At 34.8% G+C, this 19,071-nt stretch overlaps 1 protein-coding gene across 2 annotated transcripts in view; it reads right to left on the bottom strand.

Annotated features, from left to right (window-relative positions):
• Nucleotides 1-9,472, bottom strand: part of LOC18443970 (GPCR-type G protein COLD1) — a 44,816-nt gene extending 35,344 nt beyond the window's left edge. For both annotated transcript variants that reach the window (XR_016051272.1, XM_006854149.4), the window contains exons 1-2: nucleotides 9,004-9,472; nucleotides 4,184-4,284 (exon numbers count right to left, since the gene is read on the bottom strand). Coding sequence is in view for 1 of the 2 variants with exons in the window: in XM_006854149.4 (XP_006854211.3) it covers nucleotides 4,184-4,284; nucleotides 9,004-9,314 (412 nt within the window). In the remaining variant the exon portion in view is untranslated. The remainder of the gene's footprint in view (nucleotides 1-4,183; nucleotides 4,285-9,003) is intronic.
• Between the last annotated feature and the right edge of the window lie 9,599 nt (nucleotides 9,473-19,071).

Consider the following 19,071-nt stretch of genomic DNA (forward strand, 5'->3'; position numbering starts at 1 on the left):
TGAACCGATCTTTTTTTTATGTTGACAAGGATATACACACAAATAACACAATTATAACTAGATTTAATAAGTGTGTAGATGTGCTAGTCCCTGATCCTGATATCCAGGATATTATATGCGCTAATGAGCTGATAAATTACAAGTGTTCATTAAAGTCTTTTGGGAGTCCAATGGCGATGAGGCAAAGGACCAGAATTGATCCAAGTAGTAATAATATTCTTAAGTTCATCAAGTTCAAGTAATCAAGTTTCATTTTTATAATTCTATTATTTATTTATGATTTTATTTTATATCTTTGCAGCCAATTAGTGGAGCCAACATGGGTGTGATTCTCCAAATTTACAAAAGTTGGCCATTCATCTTAAATCTAACCACTTCTTCATCCTGCTGTGAGCGCAATTAGAGTACTTTTGAAGGGGTAAGGCCGTAAGGATAATTTGTATAATTGTATTAATAATACATGAAGCATAGATTTTAATTAGTTTCATTTTATTTTGTTAAATTCATACAAAGAGAAAGAACATGATTGAATCAAAGCGGCTCAATGACCTAGTCTATGTCAAGTATAATCGATTCTTGAAGGACAGGTTTGCTAAGAGAGATAAGAAAAACCATATCTGATCAAAAAATATGGACAATGTTATGGAGTGGTTAGTCAATGATGATGAGGTCGAGGAGTATGAAGGATTGACATGGGACATGGTCATGGATGCTTCAGGGACATCAGCTGACCCTCCTACGGCCACCAGATCTTCTGCACAGAAAACGAGGGTGGAGGAGGAAGAAGAGACGGAGGAGGACGACCAATATGTCGAGGAGGGTGACGACTCCAGTGAATATGATGCCAAAGCAACTGACCTTAATTTTTCTGATGATGAATGTTGAATAATTATTAAACTTTGAACTTTGATTGAACTATGAATGGTAAATTTTAAGTTTTAATTAGATATGGATTATGGACCGACTTATAGTTATGCTTATGGAGTGTGTGTTAATGTGTAGTATACTCTCAATTCTGATATGCCCTAAATACCTAATTCTTATATTTTATACAATATATAACTGTAGAATCTTTTTTGGATTCAACTGGGCCGCCCAAGTTCTGGGCGCCTGCCTAAGCGCCCGCCTAGGCGCTAGGCAGCCTGGACCCCCGGGCTGCCTAGGACCCCCAAGCCACCTAGGACCCCCAAGCCGCCTAGGACCCGCCTAGCACTTTTTGAAACATTGAGGGTTAGATATTGCCAAGAGGTTGACGTGTGGGATAGACTCGATTCCCTCCAAGTATTTGGGTTGGGCATTCCTCTATGCCTTGGCAAACCAAGTAAAGACCAATGGGATGGTGTAGTGGATAGGGTAAAGCATAAACTATTGGCTTGAAAAGGGAGGTTCCTCTCCTTAATGGTAATCCTTTCTTTGATAAAAGCTACCGTATCAAATATTCTTGTTTACCAAACGTCTCCCTTCAGGATGCCAGTGGCCATTGTTGAAGGGATGGAGTCCTGATATTATGGTCGGGAGAGGAAGGAGTCCACAAATTCCATCTTGCAAATTGCGACACAGCCTGCAAGCCCAAAAAAGCAGGTGGCTTGGGCATAGGAAAATTAAAAGATATGAATTCTGCCCTGTTGGGAAAATGGTGGTGGTCCTTGGCCACACAAGATGTACTTTTGTAGCAGGAGGTCATTCACCACAGGTATGGTCTCAATGACTTCCAGTAGTACAATGTGCGGCCTTTGGTGGCCTGGAAAGCGATTATTTCTTATCATTTACTGTTTGCAAGTCGAATGACATTCTTGGTTAAACTGGGAATTATATTAGAATGTAGAAAGGTAAATAGCTGGGCACTAATACTCTGGAACCTGGATACATTCTTCCCATTTGTTTAGCATAATAGTGAATTGAAGTGTGATGGTTCTCAAATCTTACAAGATCCTGAGAGGCCATCTGATTTGGTGCCCTTGGTTTAGGAAGAATCTAGATGTAGATGACAACCCTGAGTTGGAGGCTCCTTGTCTCTACTAAATTCTCAGTTCATCCCCCCAAAATGGAGGGGACAACATGATATCGATACCAGCTCCCTCAGGTTGTTTCTTATTGGCATCTTTTCTAAGTGAGTTGCAACCCAGCAGCATGACCCCAGCTCTGCCCCAAAATGCCTAGTCAGTTCAAGCCCCTCTGAAGAGCCAGGAGTGCACTTGGCTCGTAATAAGCAAAAAGGCCCTCTCAGTTGATAACATTCAGAGATGGGGCATCTAACTTTCCACCAGGTGTAATTCTCCAAAAAAAAAAAAAATTTCCATCAGGTGTGACACATGCAAAGATACTAAAGGACAGTGGACCACCATTTTCTCCACTGTTCCGTAACAAGGAAGGTTGGTCCTTCATACTTGAACTGTCCAATGGGTGTTGGGTCACACCAGCATCTATATAACAACTGTTTGCACTCTATTTCCTTTTCCTTGCCTAGGTCTTCCTCCTTTGGCAAGCCTCTATTCTGGCCTCCTTATTGATCATATGGCTGGAAAACAATATGAGAATCTTTGAGAGTCAGTAGTCACATTTAGGTACCATCAACGACAGGATCAAGGCCAATGTCATTTTTGAGGCAAGTAACAAGAAATGAGTTCAAGTTCTTCACATTGGTGCATTTTTTACTAAATTGGAATCCATATCATGGTCCAATCTGATATTGGATTCCTAGAACCCACCATTGGGTGGTTCCAAAACTGCACATCATCAAACTCACTTTGTAATGATTGCTCCTTTGGAAACCTGAGATCAGCAGAGAGAGCGGGTATTTTCAGATATTGTTCAGCAGCCTTGCTGTGAACCTATTGGCCTCACTACTCAGACCTTGAGGCAAAGGTGCTCTTTGAAGCCGCAAATTGTTCAACAGAAGTTGGGCGCCTCAGTTATTGTCAAAGATGACTCTCATAATGTTATTAACTAGGATAGAAGAGCTTCAGTGTGTCCTTTTGAGATTAAAACAGGTGTCTAATAAATTATTGAGATATGTAGATCACTTCAAGTTACATTCAAGCCTAGATGGAGATAGTCCAACACTACAGCAGAGTCACTAGCCAAGGGGCGGGAGTACCAGAGCAAATTTGGTATAATCATCCTGTGGTTCTCATTTTTGCTTTTTTACATTTCATGTATAGAACAAAATGCTATTATGCCCCCAATTTTATTCAGCCCTTGTTACAAGTAAAATGTACATCTATTATTACTATATTAGGTCGATTACTTCATAAAAAAAAAAAAAGAGTTGCAAAACAAAATCCTCGCCTTGCAGGCCTTGTGGGTAGGATTAAGGAATAAAGTAAGCAAATGGATACTTATCAACGAAAGGTTGCTTATGGATACATCTAAATAAAGAGGATTAGGTGCACAATCTTAAAGTGCTATACAAGTCCCCTAGCTCTTGGGGATGCTACTTGGGCGGAAGCAAATATTATTCCAGTAGGCAACCAGAGTTTAATTCAAAGGTCCAGCAGTCATTAAGAGTGATGAACTTAATGAACGGGAAGTGGTTGGAAAGGGAGTCCCAAGTTCCAAGGAGATTACAGAGCACATTTGGATACCAAAGATTGTTGTCGAATTGATGTGATTTATAGTGTAACCTACTTCTTACAGTTTTCCCCACCATTTCTCAAACTAGTTCACCAACTAAAACATCCAAATTGCCTATAAAACTGGAAGGTTTGAAATCAATCAATAACTACTAGGGTTGCACTGCAGCTGTATGGATGTAAACCACAAACATTTGGTAGAGAAAATATGGAGTTCTAGGCTTTGATATTTCACCAATAATATTTGTCATGACTATAATAGTATAGTTAGATAATGCAAGACTCTCTCTTGTAATTGATAAATTATTTTCCAAATTCCTTGCCAATACCAATTCCTTTGGTAATTATTAAAAAAAACACAACAGCATTAGAAGGAATTAAAAAGTTTTCCATGAGTAATCAAAGAAGGATTTCCAATTCATGTATCGTAATGCTTCTCGAATCCATGGCAATATAAACTTTATAAAGCCAAGTTAACCAACTATTCAAAAGACAAATGAAAGCTACCACCATGGCAAGTTTAACACCTCAACCTTTATTATCTACCATATTAAGCAAAGCCAAGAACACTCAAGAAAACAAATAATCAGACCCTTGAACTTCTGACTTACCATTGTTGAGAAGCAGCAAATAGCAATGATAGTATGGCAGTAAAAAGACCAGCAAGAATATTAAACAGAACAAATCAATTTTCCAGTTAAGCCATCTTGCCCTGAATCCAGAGAGAAGAATCAATCAGTCATTATATATTTCTAAATAACAGCAAATATTTTCCATCTTGGGAGAGCTTTTAATCACTCGGTAAACTTTAAAGAAACTGAAACCATAATAATCAGATTAATACTAAAAACAAGTTACAAATAGAAAATAATAAAATAAAAAAAAATTAAGAACAATACACACCGAAAAATAAAAAGCATAATCAATAGAAGACCATCCAACTTCCACAAATTATCAATAAGACATTCATAGTAAGATGACAGCCCAAAAAGAAGTCATGAAATCAACCATATCACAAAAATATGGCCCTGGAACCACGATTCCATCTACCAGGAACTAAAGCATGTTGCAACCATAGTTGTTGAGATCGTGATCAGAAGCTAGGGATCGCGAAAGGCTAGAAAATCCCTATGGTTGGCAGCGTCGTCCATACAATGCATATGGTAGGGATCAAGAAACTTTTGGGGATGCTGATCCCAACCTTTTGGATCTTGATCCCAACCATCTGGGATATTGCACTGAACCTTAAAGAGTGTGTGTAGTCTTGGATTGCGACTATATTAGAAGTATGGTTGTATTGCTAGCTGGCTATAAATAAAGAAGATCACATTTTAGTTGTTATCATGGTCTTTAAGGTGGGGATTGAGATATCTAACAACGGGGATCGAGATCCCTAATAGTATGGGTGAGATCTCAAAATTTAAAAATAATATCTCTTGAAGATCCCTTTCCGGAGCGCAGAAGTGAGATTTCAGAGCAGGATCACCACTTAGGTAGGAACTTGCAACTACAGTTCCCGAGAGTTTAAGCGAATTCTACAGTTCTTGAGCAAGTGGTCCCGTTTTCCAAAAAGACAGACCGAAACATGATAACAACGACTTGTGTTCAAGTTCATATGAAGTCCTCTATTCCAGATATCAAGCCATGTCCTCTATTTTTCAATTTAAATAATAATGTAGCAGCCCCTTATCACTGACTTACAAAGAGTACATTATATCTCCTAATCCTTTAACAATGATGAGAGATGTTCATTTAAATAAGATCGAGAAGTAAATATCAATTTACATAGAAAAATTGAAGCAACGCAATTGCAATTAGTATTTGAGATTTACAGCACAAATTTAATAAAAGCAAACATACAGATGCTGGGTCTTGTTCTTCAGCAAAAAAGTCCCAAATTAAAAAGGCTACAAGTAAGTTCATCTACCATAATCTTCTTCTTCCTGCTCCTCTTCTCTCATATCTGTGCATTATTAGTTAACACCGCCACCATCATCCAACGCAATGCGCATAGCCTAGAATACCCATTTTTCTTTTGACTTTCTTCACATGGACTGTAAAAGAATCACTTTATCACACTTTCTTTTTCTTTTTGGTGGCCCAGTTGTATTGTTTCTTTAAATTACGTTATCTATGTAATTGTTTATATAACTTTTTCATTACATATCTCTCTTACTAGTTCTCTCACTAGTCCTAGACTTAAATAGGAACAATAACTTCCTCATAGAAGTCCTACACTTCTGAGGTTATCAAGATATTTTCTTAATAGTTGGACATAAATTTAGGGCATGTTTGGATGACAATCAATTTTATCAGAAATAGACTATCATGATCATCCAAGCCTCATCTCAACTATTTGGGGTCGGCTATCAGAAATAGACTATATTATCTAAAATTAATATACTTTGGATAAATTATTTGTCAGTTGTTTGGTACGTATCTTGTATTATGTATATATTATTTGCTTATTTAACTTGTTTGCAATTTCCAACTATTTTTAGCTATTTATGGCCAAAAATGTGATCTACAGCAATTTACTTTGAATAACGCTATTTTTACTTCATTTTGAGGTTGCCGATATTTTTTTTCAATATCTAGATAGATTTTAAATTTTTTAATTCTTAAATGTTTTTAGGAAGCATTGTCCATTAGAAAACCTTGTTAGTTTAGGAAATCCAAGCTGAAGTAGAAATATATAGGGCGTGCTGCGATACATAGTTTGTTGACATAGCATCATGCTTTATAATATAGCAAAGATTTTTACAATATTATAAAGGATGGTGAGTATGTCACAGATCCACACTAAGTGTGTGTTGCACTACGCTCTATGTAGTTAAGTCTCCACTTGAATCTCCTAAACACTAATGCACATGGGTGGAGTTTCCTAATGAATCAGGTTTCCCATACAATTTCAAAGAAATTGTAAATTTAAGTCGCTTTAAATATTAAAAACAGTCTTTATAGCCTAAAAAATCTACGAATTCTATTTGAAAATTAATTTTCCTATTCAACTTAGATAAAACTTCCTAATAAATTAAGGCTTTCACTAAATTTTAAGAAATCCTAAATTGATGTCCTCTAGATATTGAAAAAGAAAAATTTATAACCTTAAAATTTGATATTTCTATTTGAGAATCAATTTTCCTAATTAAAATATAGGGCTTCAAATGAGGATGGAATTTACTGCACGTATAGAACCATACATATCCATAGAACCATGCATCACAGGCGTCCCTCCGTATAACAAGCATACATATACATAGACCCATGCATCATCACAGCAGTCGAGAACTAGTTATGCAGATTACTTCTTAGAGGAAAATGAATCTACTGCCCAATATAAGGACATCTCCATAACTAAAAGAGATAATTTGATACGATAATACTGATTTACAATCAAGGAAAGAGAGATTGTGGACCCTCACCAAAGAAGGACCCAGAATCACTCAATGACAGGTGGTCAAGGGGCAATCACATGTTTCCTCTTAAACAACCATTTCAATAGAATAAAATCGGGGGGAGGTTAGAGTGAGCACCAATCCTCTTAGTTAGACAACAAAGTATTGAGTCTTGTGCACTCAAACTAAAGATCTATAGACCACACAATCTGGTGTGAAGTATATAAATGAAGGAAACATGAGAAGAATTTCCATATCCAACATACAACATATTGAATTCCAGCCTTAGTCACATTACTCTACCAAACTCTTACACTTGACCTAGCTACAAGCACAAGTCAAGATATAGCTAGCTGATGCAATGCTATAAAGCGAGATTTAAGAGTAAGATAAAGAAGAATTTCTAATAAGCCACAAGCTCTCTTTTTCACCCTTTCACTTCATCAGGAAAGTTACTTTGCCTGAAGGACACAACATGTGATCTTCTCATATGAATCTTCCCCTCATCATGCATCCCCTTTCACTACTTGAGCCAATGTTGGAAAACACGACCCAGGAACAGAACCCGGCCATGGCCAGTTCAGGGTAACCGACCCGGTCGGGCAGCTACTGGCTAGATAAAAAAGTGTTTAAAAATACAAAAAAATCCAAAAAAATATCAAAAATATGTTTAAAGTAAATTAAACCAAACACATCTAGATGAGTTTAAAGAAGTAGTGAAAAATAGATTTTGAAAAATCAATTTGTGACTAGGGGTATTTTAGAAATAATGCAAAAAAAGATGGGAAAATGTAAAAATAAGCATTCATGGCCAAACTATATTCCAAGCTTTGCCAAAATGGTAGAAAACACATTACAAATAAATTTCTTATTTTTTGTATTTTTTAATAATTTTTTTGTGAATTTTTTCACACTTGGGAACTTGACCACCAAAACCAGGCTTAACCGGACCCGCTGATGAGCCGGTTCCGGGCAACTTGATTGGGTGCAGTTCGACCCGGCCGGTTTGTCTAACAATGAATTGAGCATGCATTACTTTTTGAAAATTAGTGACCACATCTATCTCAAGAAAGTGTTGTTACAATTTCAGATTGCCAAATTCCAGATTGATGTTCTAAAGGATATGATTCACAACCCGTTACATTTCTGGATCGTTCCCTCATTTGGGCAGCCTTCATCTATCCCTGATGACAGCATATGGGCTTCTACAATTTTACATAAATAGTGCAACCTTGGATTTTGAGGCAAGTTACATGGATGTCCATACGTAATTGTGAGACAGAGTGTATTGGGGAAGAGAAGATGGGATCAGTTAAAGTAGGACCATTAGTTGTCCTTTTGAGGAGAAAACTCACCTTCCTTTCCAACGAGTAGCAACAGCTTGCTAATTAAGTAATCATGTCTATGTCTAGTAAATGGGTTAGTGAACCAATATCAAACCTTGAGAGCAAGAAAAACTACCAATAAACCTAAGGACAAACAAAATGAATAACATTTTATAATAAAGAAGGATAGCAAATAATGCACGCTAAAGCTCAAAATAAAAGCCAGATATTCAACTACGCAAACAAAATTGACAATGCACAATAACAAGGAAGTTACGGAACAAAACTGATTTTCAGAAGATCTTATGCAAGTAATCTGTGTGAACAAACAATATTGATCATGTCATTAATTAATGCAAGAGACAGACAGAAAATTTGAAAAATGTAAGCAATTGATGCAAATTAAACAAATGCAGAAGATTAAAACATGTGCACTTGAAAATTATGAGAGAGAGAGAGAGAGAGAGAACGAGATTAAAAGATACAATTGATCAATGCTATTGCTAATCGCAAGAGACAAAATTTGCTATCATTTGTGCAAAAGAGAAACACGATGGTGCACAATTGATATATGAGAGGAACACTTCATGATTAGAACTTGTCAGGGAATATTGGTGTCACTGTAAAATTTGCAAGAGCTAGAGAGAGGAAATTTACTCCTAAAGTAGGTGTCACAGTAACATTACAAGAGCTCGAGAGAAAATTTACTCTTTGGAGAGAACAGGGATGATTTCAAAGAGCACAAGCTGAAGGAGGTTGCAGGAGAAGGCAAAGACAACGCTGAAGAGGATCTGAACCAGAGCCCTCTTCTCCTCGTATTCCTTGTAAAGCCTGCGATTCAAGAACCAGAGACCTGCCCATCCTAACAGAGATAGAGAGACAAATACCAGGCTTCCTTCATAGATTTTCCACCCCCACCCCATTAGAGAGCCATTAACAGTCGCCCCCAAAGAGGACGAGAGAGAGCAGTACGTATCAAATGGGACAGAAAATGTAGGAAATGAACGGAGAAGTAGCATACATTTGATGAGAGAGAAAATCTTATGATTGAGTAAGGGAGTATTGAGAGAGAGAGATAAATTAGGGCATTTCCCCAGCTCTCAACACTCTCCCTCTCATTGCACTCTGTTTAATGTTCTATCCACCGTTACCGCTAAGCAGAAATGTGAGAGAGAAAGACGATCGGGAAAAATATATTTGCGAAGTGTTATTATTCCCTTCTGAGAAAGGGTTAAGATGTCAAATTGCACGGAACCCATGTAATTAACACAATGGTCCTTTTCGAAATTACCACAAAAGACGGACCAATTCCCTACCATCGAGTCCGCTCCACTTTTTCTCCAAAATTACATTGGGACCACCCGGTCTGTTGAAAAAATTGGATGGCCCAAAGGCAAAGATTTAGAGATGTCTGATATTATTGATGTCAAACACAAGTGGGTTTTAAGATTGTCTAATATCGTCAATATCAAACAGACTAAGATATAGAATGTTTTCTGTTTTTAGCCCTACTTTGAAAATAAAATTAAAATTTAAAAAAAAAACCGACTTTTCCCACCTATTTGATGTTGTAGAAAGTTTGTGATTTGAGAGTTGAATCCCAGTAAGCAGTGAGGTATCTTTCTTTCAAATTCTTCTCTTAATTTTTTTTTTCTTTTTAAGCGCTTCTTTTACTCTGCTATTTTTCTTTATTTCTTGAAGATAAGATGAACTTGTTCTCAAATTCATTGCAGTATGACGCAAAATGGAATTTCCTTTCCAAAGTCTACAATTTAGTAGGAACTTCATTCTCATTTTCAAGACATCTATCGAATAAGAAGAATGTCGTTTGCTTTCCAATATTGTCTGTCTTTATCTTCGTAACTTCTGATTTTTCACTTAAGATCTGGATATTTTAGGGCATGAAAAGGCAGGCAAAATCAAATTTACACCAGAATCAAGATGTCAGAGAGAGAGAGAGAGAGAGAGAGACAACTATACAAGTGCTAAATATTGGCTATCTAATATTTTTCACTTCTATGAATTGCAGCAATGCAGAATATCTCTCTCTCACTCCCAAACCACCTGAACTTCTCTCTCTTTCATTCTAATCCACATGACCTCCTCTGATTCACCTAAACTTCCTCTCTCTCTCATGCCAATCAATCCATGTAAACTCTCTCTCATCCTAATCCTCGTAAACCTCTCTCTCTCATGCCAATCCATATAAACACACATACTTTCTCTCTCCCTCGCGCCTTCCCCCAAACCCTCTAAATTCTTTAAGCTATGTTTTTTTTGGTGTTGAATTATAATTAATTTCTTTGATTTACTTCCTTTTTGTTTTGATTGGTTTTTACATAATTCATTCCTTCTTTCTTTGGTCGTTATCTCCATGTAGGGGTGTTAGAGACATCTGCCATGCTTTGTTTCTATTACAAAATACTCCGTATTTTTTAATACAAATTATAAAGAAAGTTGATCAATTCATGTTTTTTTTATCTTTTTTCAAAATTACCTCGCCCTCCAAGAATGGGAACCTTAGATTGCTTAGGAACGAGCGATCCTATGATCACTTGAGCACTTCCCTACTAGCAAAAAAACTAAAAAATAAAATAAAATTAAAATGTGGTCCGAAGATGCTCGGACTGTATCTTCAGATTGAGAGGTAATTTTAAAAAAAAATATGGGTTGACCAACCTTCCTTATAATTTCCGTTTAGGAGTATTTTATATTTTTATTTTAGATAATATTTTTTAGTCCGTACGTAAATCACTCGTAAAAATAAGAGAAATCTATATATACATGAGATATTCATAAATTAACACTTTAGCATGTCCTCAGATTTAAGTTCAAAATACCTATCACAAAGGACATGGCCTTGACTTGGAATGGTAACAAATAGGTAAATTGTTCAATAATTAATCTCTTATAGGTATTTTAATTAAATTAATGTACATGATAAACCCCCTCAACCTCTCAAAAAAACAAAAAAATAAGCCATAGCTTTCTCCTTAGAATACCCTCCATTCAAAATACTTCTACACTCCGAAAAAGTTTATATAAGGTTGCAACCTTAAAATGTAGAATTATAGATGCACTCTAAAAAGCCATGGAAAAAAATTGTTTTAATGTGTAAAAACCCTCTAATTGATCATCTCGACAACTAGATGTATGAATATGAAAAAAAAAAGATTTTGAGTCCAACAAATAATGCATCTTGCAACACATTATCTAGACGGTCTATTTTTAAGATTTTCATATGTTTATAGATCTACTTGATTTCAACAATTTTTTTATTTTAAACTTTTATAATTAGATATGAAAATAGATTTTGAGATAATCCTAATTAAAATTAATTGTTATGATAAAATTTGGAGGTGTGCCTTAATTGGATTGTTTAAGATTGCAACCTTATAGACACCACACCAATACCCTAAAAAACTTTCTTTTTTTTTTCTTCTCCTCTAAATCATTTTTTTAGCATATTTTAGGAGGGAAAAATCGTTAAAATAAATTTAATAAATTAATTCAAAATTGCAGCCCACAATTCAGAATGTGATACCTTTCTCTTAACTCTCTCTCTCTCTTTGTCCCAACGCAAGAAAGCTTCTAAGTTCCACAAAACTAAACCTGTTGGCCTAAATCTGCAGAATTTAGGGTTTTCAGAAGGCTAGTAGTGTAAATGATCCCTCTGATGAAACACCCCTCTCCAACACGGCCAGAGAAGGAGCCATGGTGAAGCCTGGTTTCAACTACTAGGTGATATTGCTGAGATTGAAAACAAAGATATTCCAAGAAGCATTCATGAGCATTGTTTATGCTCTTTCTTTCTCTACACATTCATAAGGATTGATGAGCATTTTTTATTCTCTCTCTTTCTGAAAATTATGTATCAGAAAATTCGAAGAATATAACTGAAAACTAGAGGTTCAGAGCCAGAATTAATTTCTTGGGTTATTAGGTGATCAAAAAGTGGAAGCTGTCATGTTTATGCTCTTTCTCTCTCTACCCACTGCTGCCATTTTTCTGCTCTTTGTCTCTCTAACCATTCACAAGCATTCATGAGTATTTTGTAGCATTTATATTTCTCTTTATGTTAATAAAATTACGTATCCATAATGAGGAGAATGCAACTGAAAACCAAAATGTGAAATTCATGCTCTATTTTCTCTCTTCTTTTTATGGGTTTGTTTCAGCTGTTATTCCGGTCTTCTTAAGAGAGAGATTTTGGATTGCTTGCCACTATTGGGTTTTCTTTGAAAACCTTAGAGAGAGCATGATTGGACTTATGTTTGGAAAAAGTTTATATAATGCACTGCAAAAATCCATCGAAAATCTTGTTTTAATATTAAAAAACTCTCTAATTGATCATGGACATGCATCAATATGAAAAAAAAAAATATTTAAGTCTTAGAAATAATACATATAATATATTGTCTAGACCGTCCATGTACAAGATTTTCATATTTTTATAGATCTACTTGATTTTAACTATTTTTGAAAATTAAAATTTTATAATTAGATATGAAAATAAATTTTGAAATAATCCTAATATTATTTTATACCAAATTTGTATGTTATGATAAAATTTGGAGGTGCGCCTTAATTGGATTGTTTAAAGTTTCAACCTTATAGAAACCACACCCTTTATGTTTTTTAGGGGGAGAGTGCTCCAACAAGAGAAAACCCTTGTTTTATAGAGTTGCTTCGATTTTGGATTAATTCAAATTATTTATTAAATTCATTTAACAAGGGTATTTTTATCCTGAAAAATTGATCTTGGGAGAAAGTAAGAAAATAAGATATTTCGGGTATTGAGTGTAGAAGACTTTTAAATGAAAGGTAATTATGGGAATGCAGCTATAACTGGGGAGATTATGTGAATTTTCCCGGTCAATTTGGATTTTTGTTTTTGGGAGATAGAGAGGTTAAAGTCTACATTTAACCAATGGTCTGATTTGAACCAAGAAAACATGGGATTAGGACAAAAGGATGGGTAACATAGAAGGATGGGTGCAATCGGTATACGGATGCATCTGTAGCTGTAGAGGTAAGGAGCACATTCAAATTTTATCATGGTATATAATTTTGATGTAAAATGTTTTTAGGATTATCTCAAAATCTATTTTTATATCTAATTATAAAATTTTAAATTTCAAAAAGGATTAAAATCAAGTAGATCTATAAACATATAAAAATCTTAAAAATGGACGGTGTAGATAATATGTTGTAAAATGCACTATTTTTTAGACTTAAAATATTTTTATTTTTCATGTTCATACATCTTGATGTCGAGATGATCAATCAAAGGGTTTTTCAACATTAAAACTATATTTTCTGATAGATTTTTTATGTGCATCTGTAGTTCTACACTATAAGGCTGCATCATTATATAAACTTTTTCTTAGAAGTATATGATACCCCTTTCCTTTTCTATTGGCCACCCATCTTCATTCCCTTTCAATTTTTTCAAGAGTACTTGACGCCTAGCATGAAGGAGTTTAGTTATTTTTTTCCCTTACAAGGGAATGATCATGTGTAATTATAGACAATCGATTTGGGATGATTTTAGATCCCAACCATTAGATTAAGGAAAATTTAATAGACTTATCTACTTTTGATATTTCAAAATTTACTGACTGAAAAGAGCAAACGGTAGGTCGAAAATAACGTGGTTGGAAGTAGTCCGAAAAGACATGGGGGATTTATGGCTTCACTGAGAATATAGCCTTTAATAGAACATAATGGAGAACCAGGATTCATATAACCAACCCCAATTAATTAAAAAAAAATTAAAATGATGAAAATGATGATATTTCAAATTTTACTTTTTTTATCTTTCACCATTTATCGGGCTTTTACTTTTTATTACTTTCAAAATTACCTCCTCCTTATTGGATGCACAAAAGCCCATTCCCTCACTTTTAACCTAAAATCGAAATTTCCTCTTCCAAGTTCCAACCCGAAACCAAGTTTTACCAGCCCTGGTTCATTCATGAAGGTGAATGACGGTGATGGTTCACCGTGTTGCAATGAATGAGCCCCTCTTTCTACATATAAGATGAATCTCCCATCTTGGCCCGCCCTACATTGAATCCAGCTCGGATACCACGCAGTTATCAATCAAAACGCCATGTTGTTCGATACATTCTCCTTCCAAGATGACCCTCACCGGTGATATATTCGTTCCTTCGTCCATGCACTCAGACAGGCCATTGAATCAGCAAAATGAATCGGTCTGTATCGATCGGTTGTTAGATCGGAGTTCTTTGTGGGGGGCCGATGTAAATGGCCAGTGAGTTCTAATATGCAACGTCGAGCAGTTCCGCTTTCTTGGTTCAAGAAATGCATTGTTGGAACTGGGTTGGAGCACCAATCGGCTTTAGATTGGGGGGTTCATCTACAGCCTAACACAAGGGAAATGTCATTTATACCGATACTAAAAATATCCATTTATTAGGGAATGGAGATACTATAAGCATTCCATTGCTTATGTATGAGCGTTCCATTCAAAACAATTTCTCTTTGATAACACCCGTCCAAGATCTCTCTTTGATAACAGCCGTCTAGGATCTATGTAATAGAGTGTCTCTTGAGTGTTTCACAGAATGCGACTCAATATTCACTTGGAGGTGGGGTGGACTACTTTCGAATTGGATGGGTGAGCCGGTGAATGCCAATAATTCTTGGGGAGGTTACGTTACGTTTTTTCCGAATGAGGTTATTACGACACGCTCCAGAAGAGTTGGGAGTGCCCTTGTTGCGTGCCTCCAAAGAGAAAGAAATTACAGAAATGGCCATCATTATTCTGAATTCTAAATACTGAATAAGGCAATCACAAGTATTCTCAAAGTTTTTCGTTTAGGAGATATCTAATTGAAATGACAAATAAAAATATAACTATAATTTGACCTTTTTAATAATATTGTAAGGGTCCCTTGAATGATATTTTCCCAATTTTAAAGGCATTTGTCATTTCTTTTGTTTGAAAGATTTTTTTTCCCCCCTTAAAGAATCAGCATGCCACAAATTTAATATGAAGAATTTAATATGAAGAAGATTGATATAAAAGAAAAAATTTACATAAGGGTGAGGCCCAACATAATCAAATTAAAGCGCAACACAAAAATTCATTAGAAAAGGTTGTTTTGATTCAATTCAATCATCTCAGACCTTAAGATGTACATAAATGATAAAAAAAATAGATGTCAACTCTTGGTAATAGTGTATCTTGTAATGTGTTATCTAGATCGTCAATTTTCAAGATCTTCAAGTGTTCAGAGATCTGCTTGATCTATATTGTTTTTTGATGTTTAACTTTTATAATTACAAATGAAAATAAATTTTCAAGCCCCTGCAAGTATTTTTAATATTTAGACAACATATTTTGGTACTACTTGAAAGGGCACTTTATTTTGATTTATTATGGCCTCAAACTTATACAAACCACACCCTTATATAAAAGGAAAAAAGTTTGCACTAGGGTGAGGCCCTAAACAATCAAATTAGGCGCAACTAAAAAATTAACTAGATAAGGTAGTTTTGATGCCCAAAAAGCTTCAAAATGGTCATCTCGACTTCAAGATATATGGACATAAAAAAGTACATTTCAAGTTTTGGAAATAGTGTACTTTGTAATATGTTTTTTGAACCGTCAATTTTCAAAAGTTCATAGATTTGCTCTATCTACTCCATATTTGAAACTCTAAATTTTATATTATTGATGAAAAATAAATTTTAAGGCCATCACAAAGATTTCCAATATCTTGACTTTATTGGGTGGTGCGTCTTACTTTGGCTATTTAGGGCTTGTACAAACCACACCCTATACAAAAAGTAAAAAAATAAAATGGTGTTAGGTGTGATATCATGATTGAAGGCTATTACTTTGCAAATTAACTTCACATTTTTGGTGAATAGATGGCGGACAATCGTCCAATTAGCTAGTACTCCATCGATTGATGATACGCGCCATGACTCCTTCCCTCTTTCTTCTTCTTTTCTTTATTTGTTTTTTTTTTTTGGGTGATAGAAATTCCACATTTGTATTAAGCTAGAAATTACAGAATCAGAAACAATAGTTTTAAGAAAGGAGGAACCTCCTGACAAGAGAGTCTGCCTTGATTCCTATTTACCTCGCCAACGTTTATGGCAAGATCTATATCCACGTAAGTGTAATGAAGGCCATATAAAATGGGAAAGGTTTATATACTTCTCTTACAGCATAGAAGTTCTATCCGCCCCCTATCATCCAGCCGTCTAATTTTGATCAAGAGAGCCACTCACCGTTTGATCTTAGATTCAACGTCTCAAAGTATTTTATTTTTAGTTTTTTTTTATACAAATTGTATGAATATGAAAATTGGTACGTGCCATCTTCTCATTGAGGCGCACCTATAAAACATATTAAAAATAATTTTTCAATAAAATATAATAATCAAAATACCCCTTGAAACTTTTAGAGGTATTTTTATCATTTTATTTTATTGAAAATATTTTTTTTATATTTTTTGCTAGTGCGAGTTTAATAGAAGAATGGACGTCCCAAATTTAGTGTCAAAATAGTTTATAGACAAAATTAAAAATAAAATAGTATAGAGACGTGACATTGTGATTGGGGCAATCTTAGCCCTCAATTCAGAATAGACGTTTGGAAAAAGAGAAAGATAGAACTTCTATGTTGTAAAAAAAACATAGAAAGCCCCATATAAAATAGCTTACGTGGGCTTGAGACTCGGCTGTTCCCCGAATCATGCGTGAGTCTAGCTCAAGTCCATGAAAGGACGGGGAAAAAGTCATATGAAATAGGTAACAATCTAAAAAATAGAAGAGCTTGAAATAATTAAAAAATTAATAGTCGTGAGAAAATTTTATGAATAACATAAAAAATGTGCAAAACATGAAATATTTTTACAAAACAGGCCAAAAAAGTATGGTTCCTTTACATATAAGAAGATTGAAAATATATATATTGGCAATATACGCTTTTCGATTAAATGCAACAAAAAATGTAATAAAATTGCGCAACAATAAAAATAATCATCTGATTTATTGACAATACTAAGATTAAACCAATTTTATGTTTTTAAAGAAAAATAAAATTTACCCAAAATTTCAAGGGCAATTTCCCGATATTTGTGCTTAATGAGAATTGGTGCTTCAAATCCTTGTCAAAGCTTTCCTTATACAGGCCCAACCAAAGCACTAAACACATTTTGGGTTTCAACTTCGGATCAAGGAGATCAAGGCCTTTGAAAAATTTAGATAAATAGTCAATTCCGAAATTCAAAACTATGAAAGCTTAAGTCTTTTTATGTAAACAATACCCTATGGTTGGATCAAGAAAACAAATTTGGGTCTTGGAGTTGATTTTCATCAAATATCGACCATCAGTGTCAAAGGAATCGGAAAAATTCAAAATTAAGCCCAAACTTGTCCAATTCTTTGATTTACAAGATCTGTCAAATCTAGTGGTTCCCTCTTGATTCTAAGGCTCCCAATAAGGAGATCTATTGAAAATCAATCTTAGGTTTAGATTTTGGATCAAAATTTGGAGTTTTCAGGGTCCGATGAGTGAGAAGAATGAAAAAGGGGACGCATCACTTACCTAAGGCACCTCTTCTATTCTCTGATTACTGTACTCAGTTTACTTCCCCGAGTACTGTAAAACCCGGGTAAGTCTACTTTGAGTTCTACTTAGGCAAGTTTGCACAAGTTTAAAAAAGTTCATACAAGGTGCTAACCTTAAAGTAAAATAAACATTGAAAATCCATTTGAAAAGGCTGTTCCAATGTGAAAGACTTCTACAATTAATCTCCTCAATCAAAAAGGGTATAGATATGAAGAAAAAGGATTTCAGGTCCTAAAATAATATCTTGTAACACATTATCTAGACCGTCCATTTTTAAAATGTTTAAATAATTAGATATGCCCAATCTACACTATTTTTGGAATTTTAATTTCTTGACTAGGTGTAAAAATGGTTTTTAGGTCATTATAAGGGTTTCTAACACCAAATATGCCTCTTAGCAAGATTTAAGATGCTGCTTGCTTTAATTTCTTAAGATTACCACCTTCCACACAGTACATATTATTTAAACACTAATCAAGACTATACAAGATCGGTTAATCCGACTAGTCAACCATTGGCCATTGTCTTGGCTTAGTCTAATCCAAAGTAAAATATGAATTTAGTTCGCAATCAATCATAAACCATGTTTGACCAATTTAGGTCGAACCAACCATTATTAACTCATTAAAAACGTTGAACAAGATTGGAATGAACAAAGGCATAGCATGAAAATTTGTACCACTAGATCATGGAACTAGTGGTCACAAGAAGAATGACCCAATATAGTTAAGGAAAATTGTTTCATACGGGCTAGACCACATCTCTACATATACAGTCTAGAAAGTGTAAAGCATCCATCTTAAAAATTGATGCAAGTAAGTGTTTAATCTAAAAACAATGGAAACCAACGGACCAAATGTTTTCTTATTAAAATTATTATTTTTATTATTTTTTTTATTTTTCATATTCATGATCTCCATGTTACAAATTACATTTCCTTAAAAATTAAGTCTTAAATTCCATCTCAAAAATAGATTTCTTAAGAGGCCCGCAATTCTACATATACGGGGGGCTTGGCCACATAGAAACCGGATCCTACAGTTAAATTTGAGATAGTATGTTATTTATTAATGGATAGTAAAACTAAAAGAACAATTGTTTCGAAGGCTGGACAGCATTTCGATCTAGAGGTATAAACCGTGCAAATAGGTGGTCCATCTAAA

The sequence above is a fragment of the Amborella trichopoda genome, chromosome 3 (assembly GCF_054954075.1).
Source record: "Amborella trichopoda isolate Santa Cruz 75 chromosome 3, AtrichopodaSantaCruz75HAP2 v2.0, whole genome shotgun sequence".
Classification (NCBI taxonomy): Eukaryota; Viridiplantae; Streptophyta; class Magnoliopsida; order Amborellales; family Amborellaceae; genus Amborella; species Amborella trichopoda.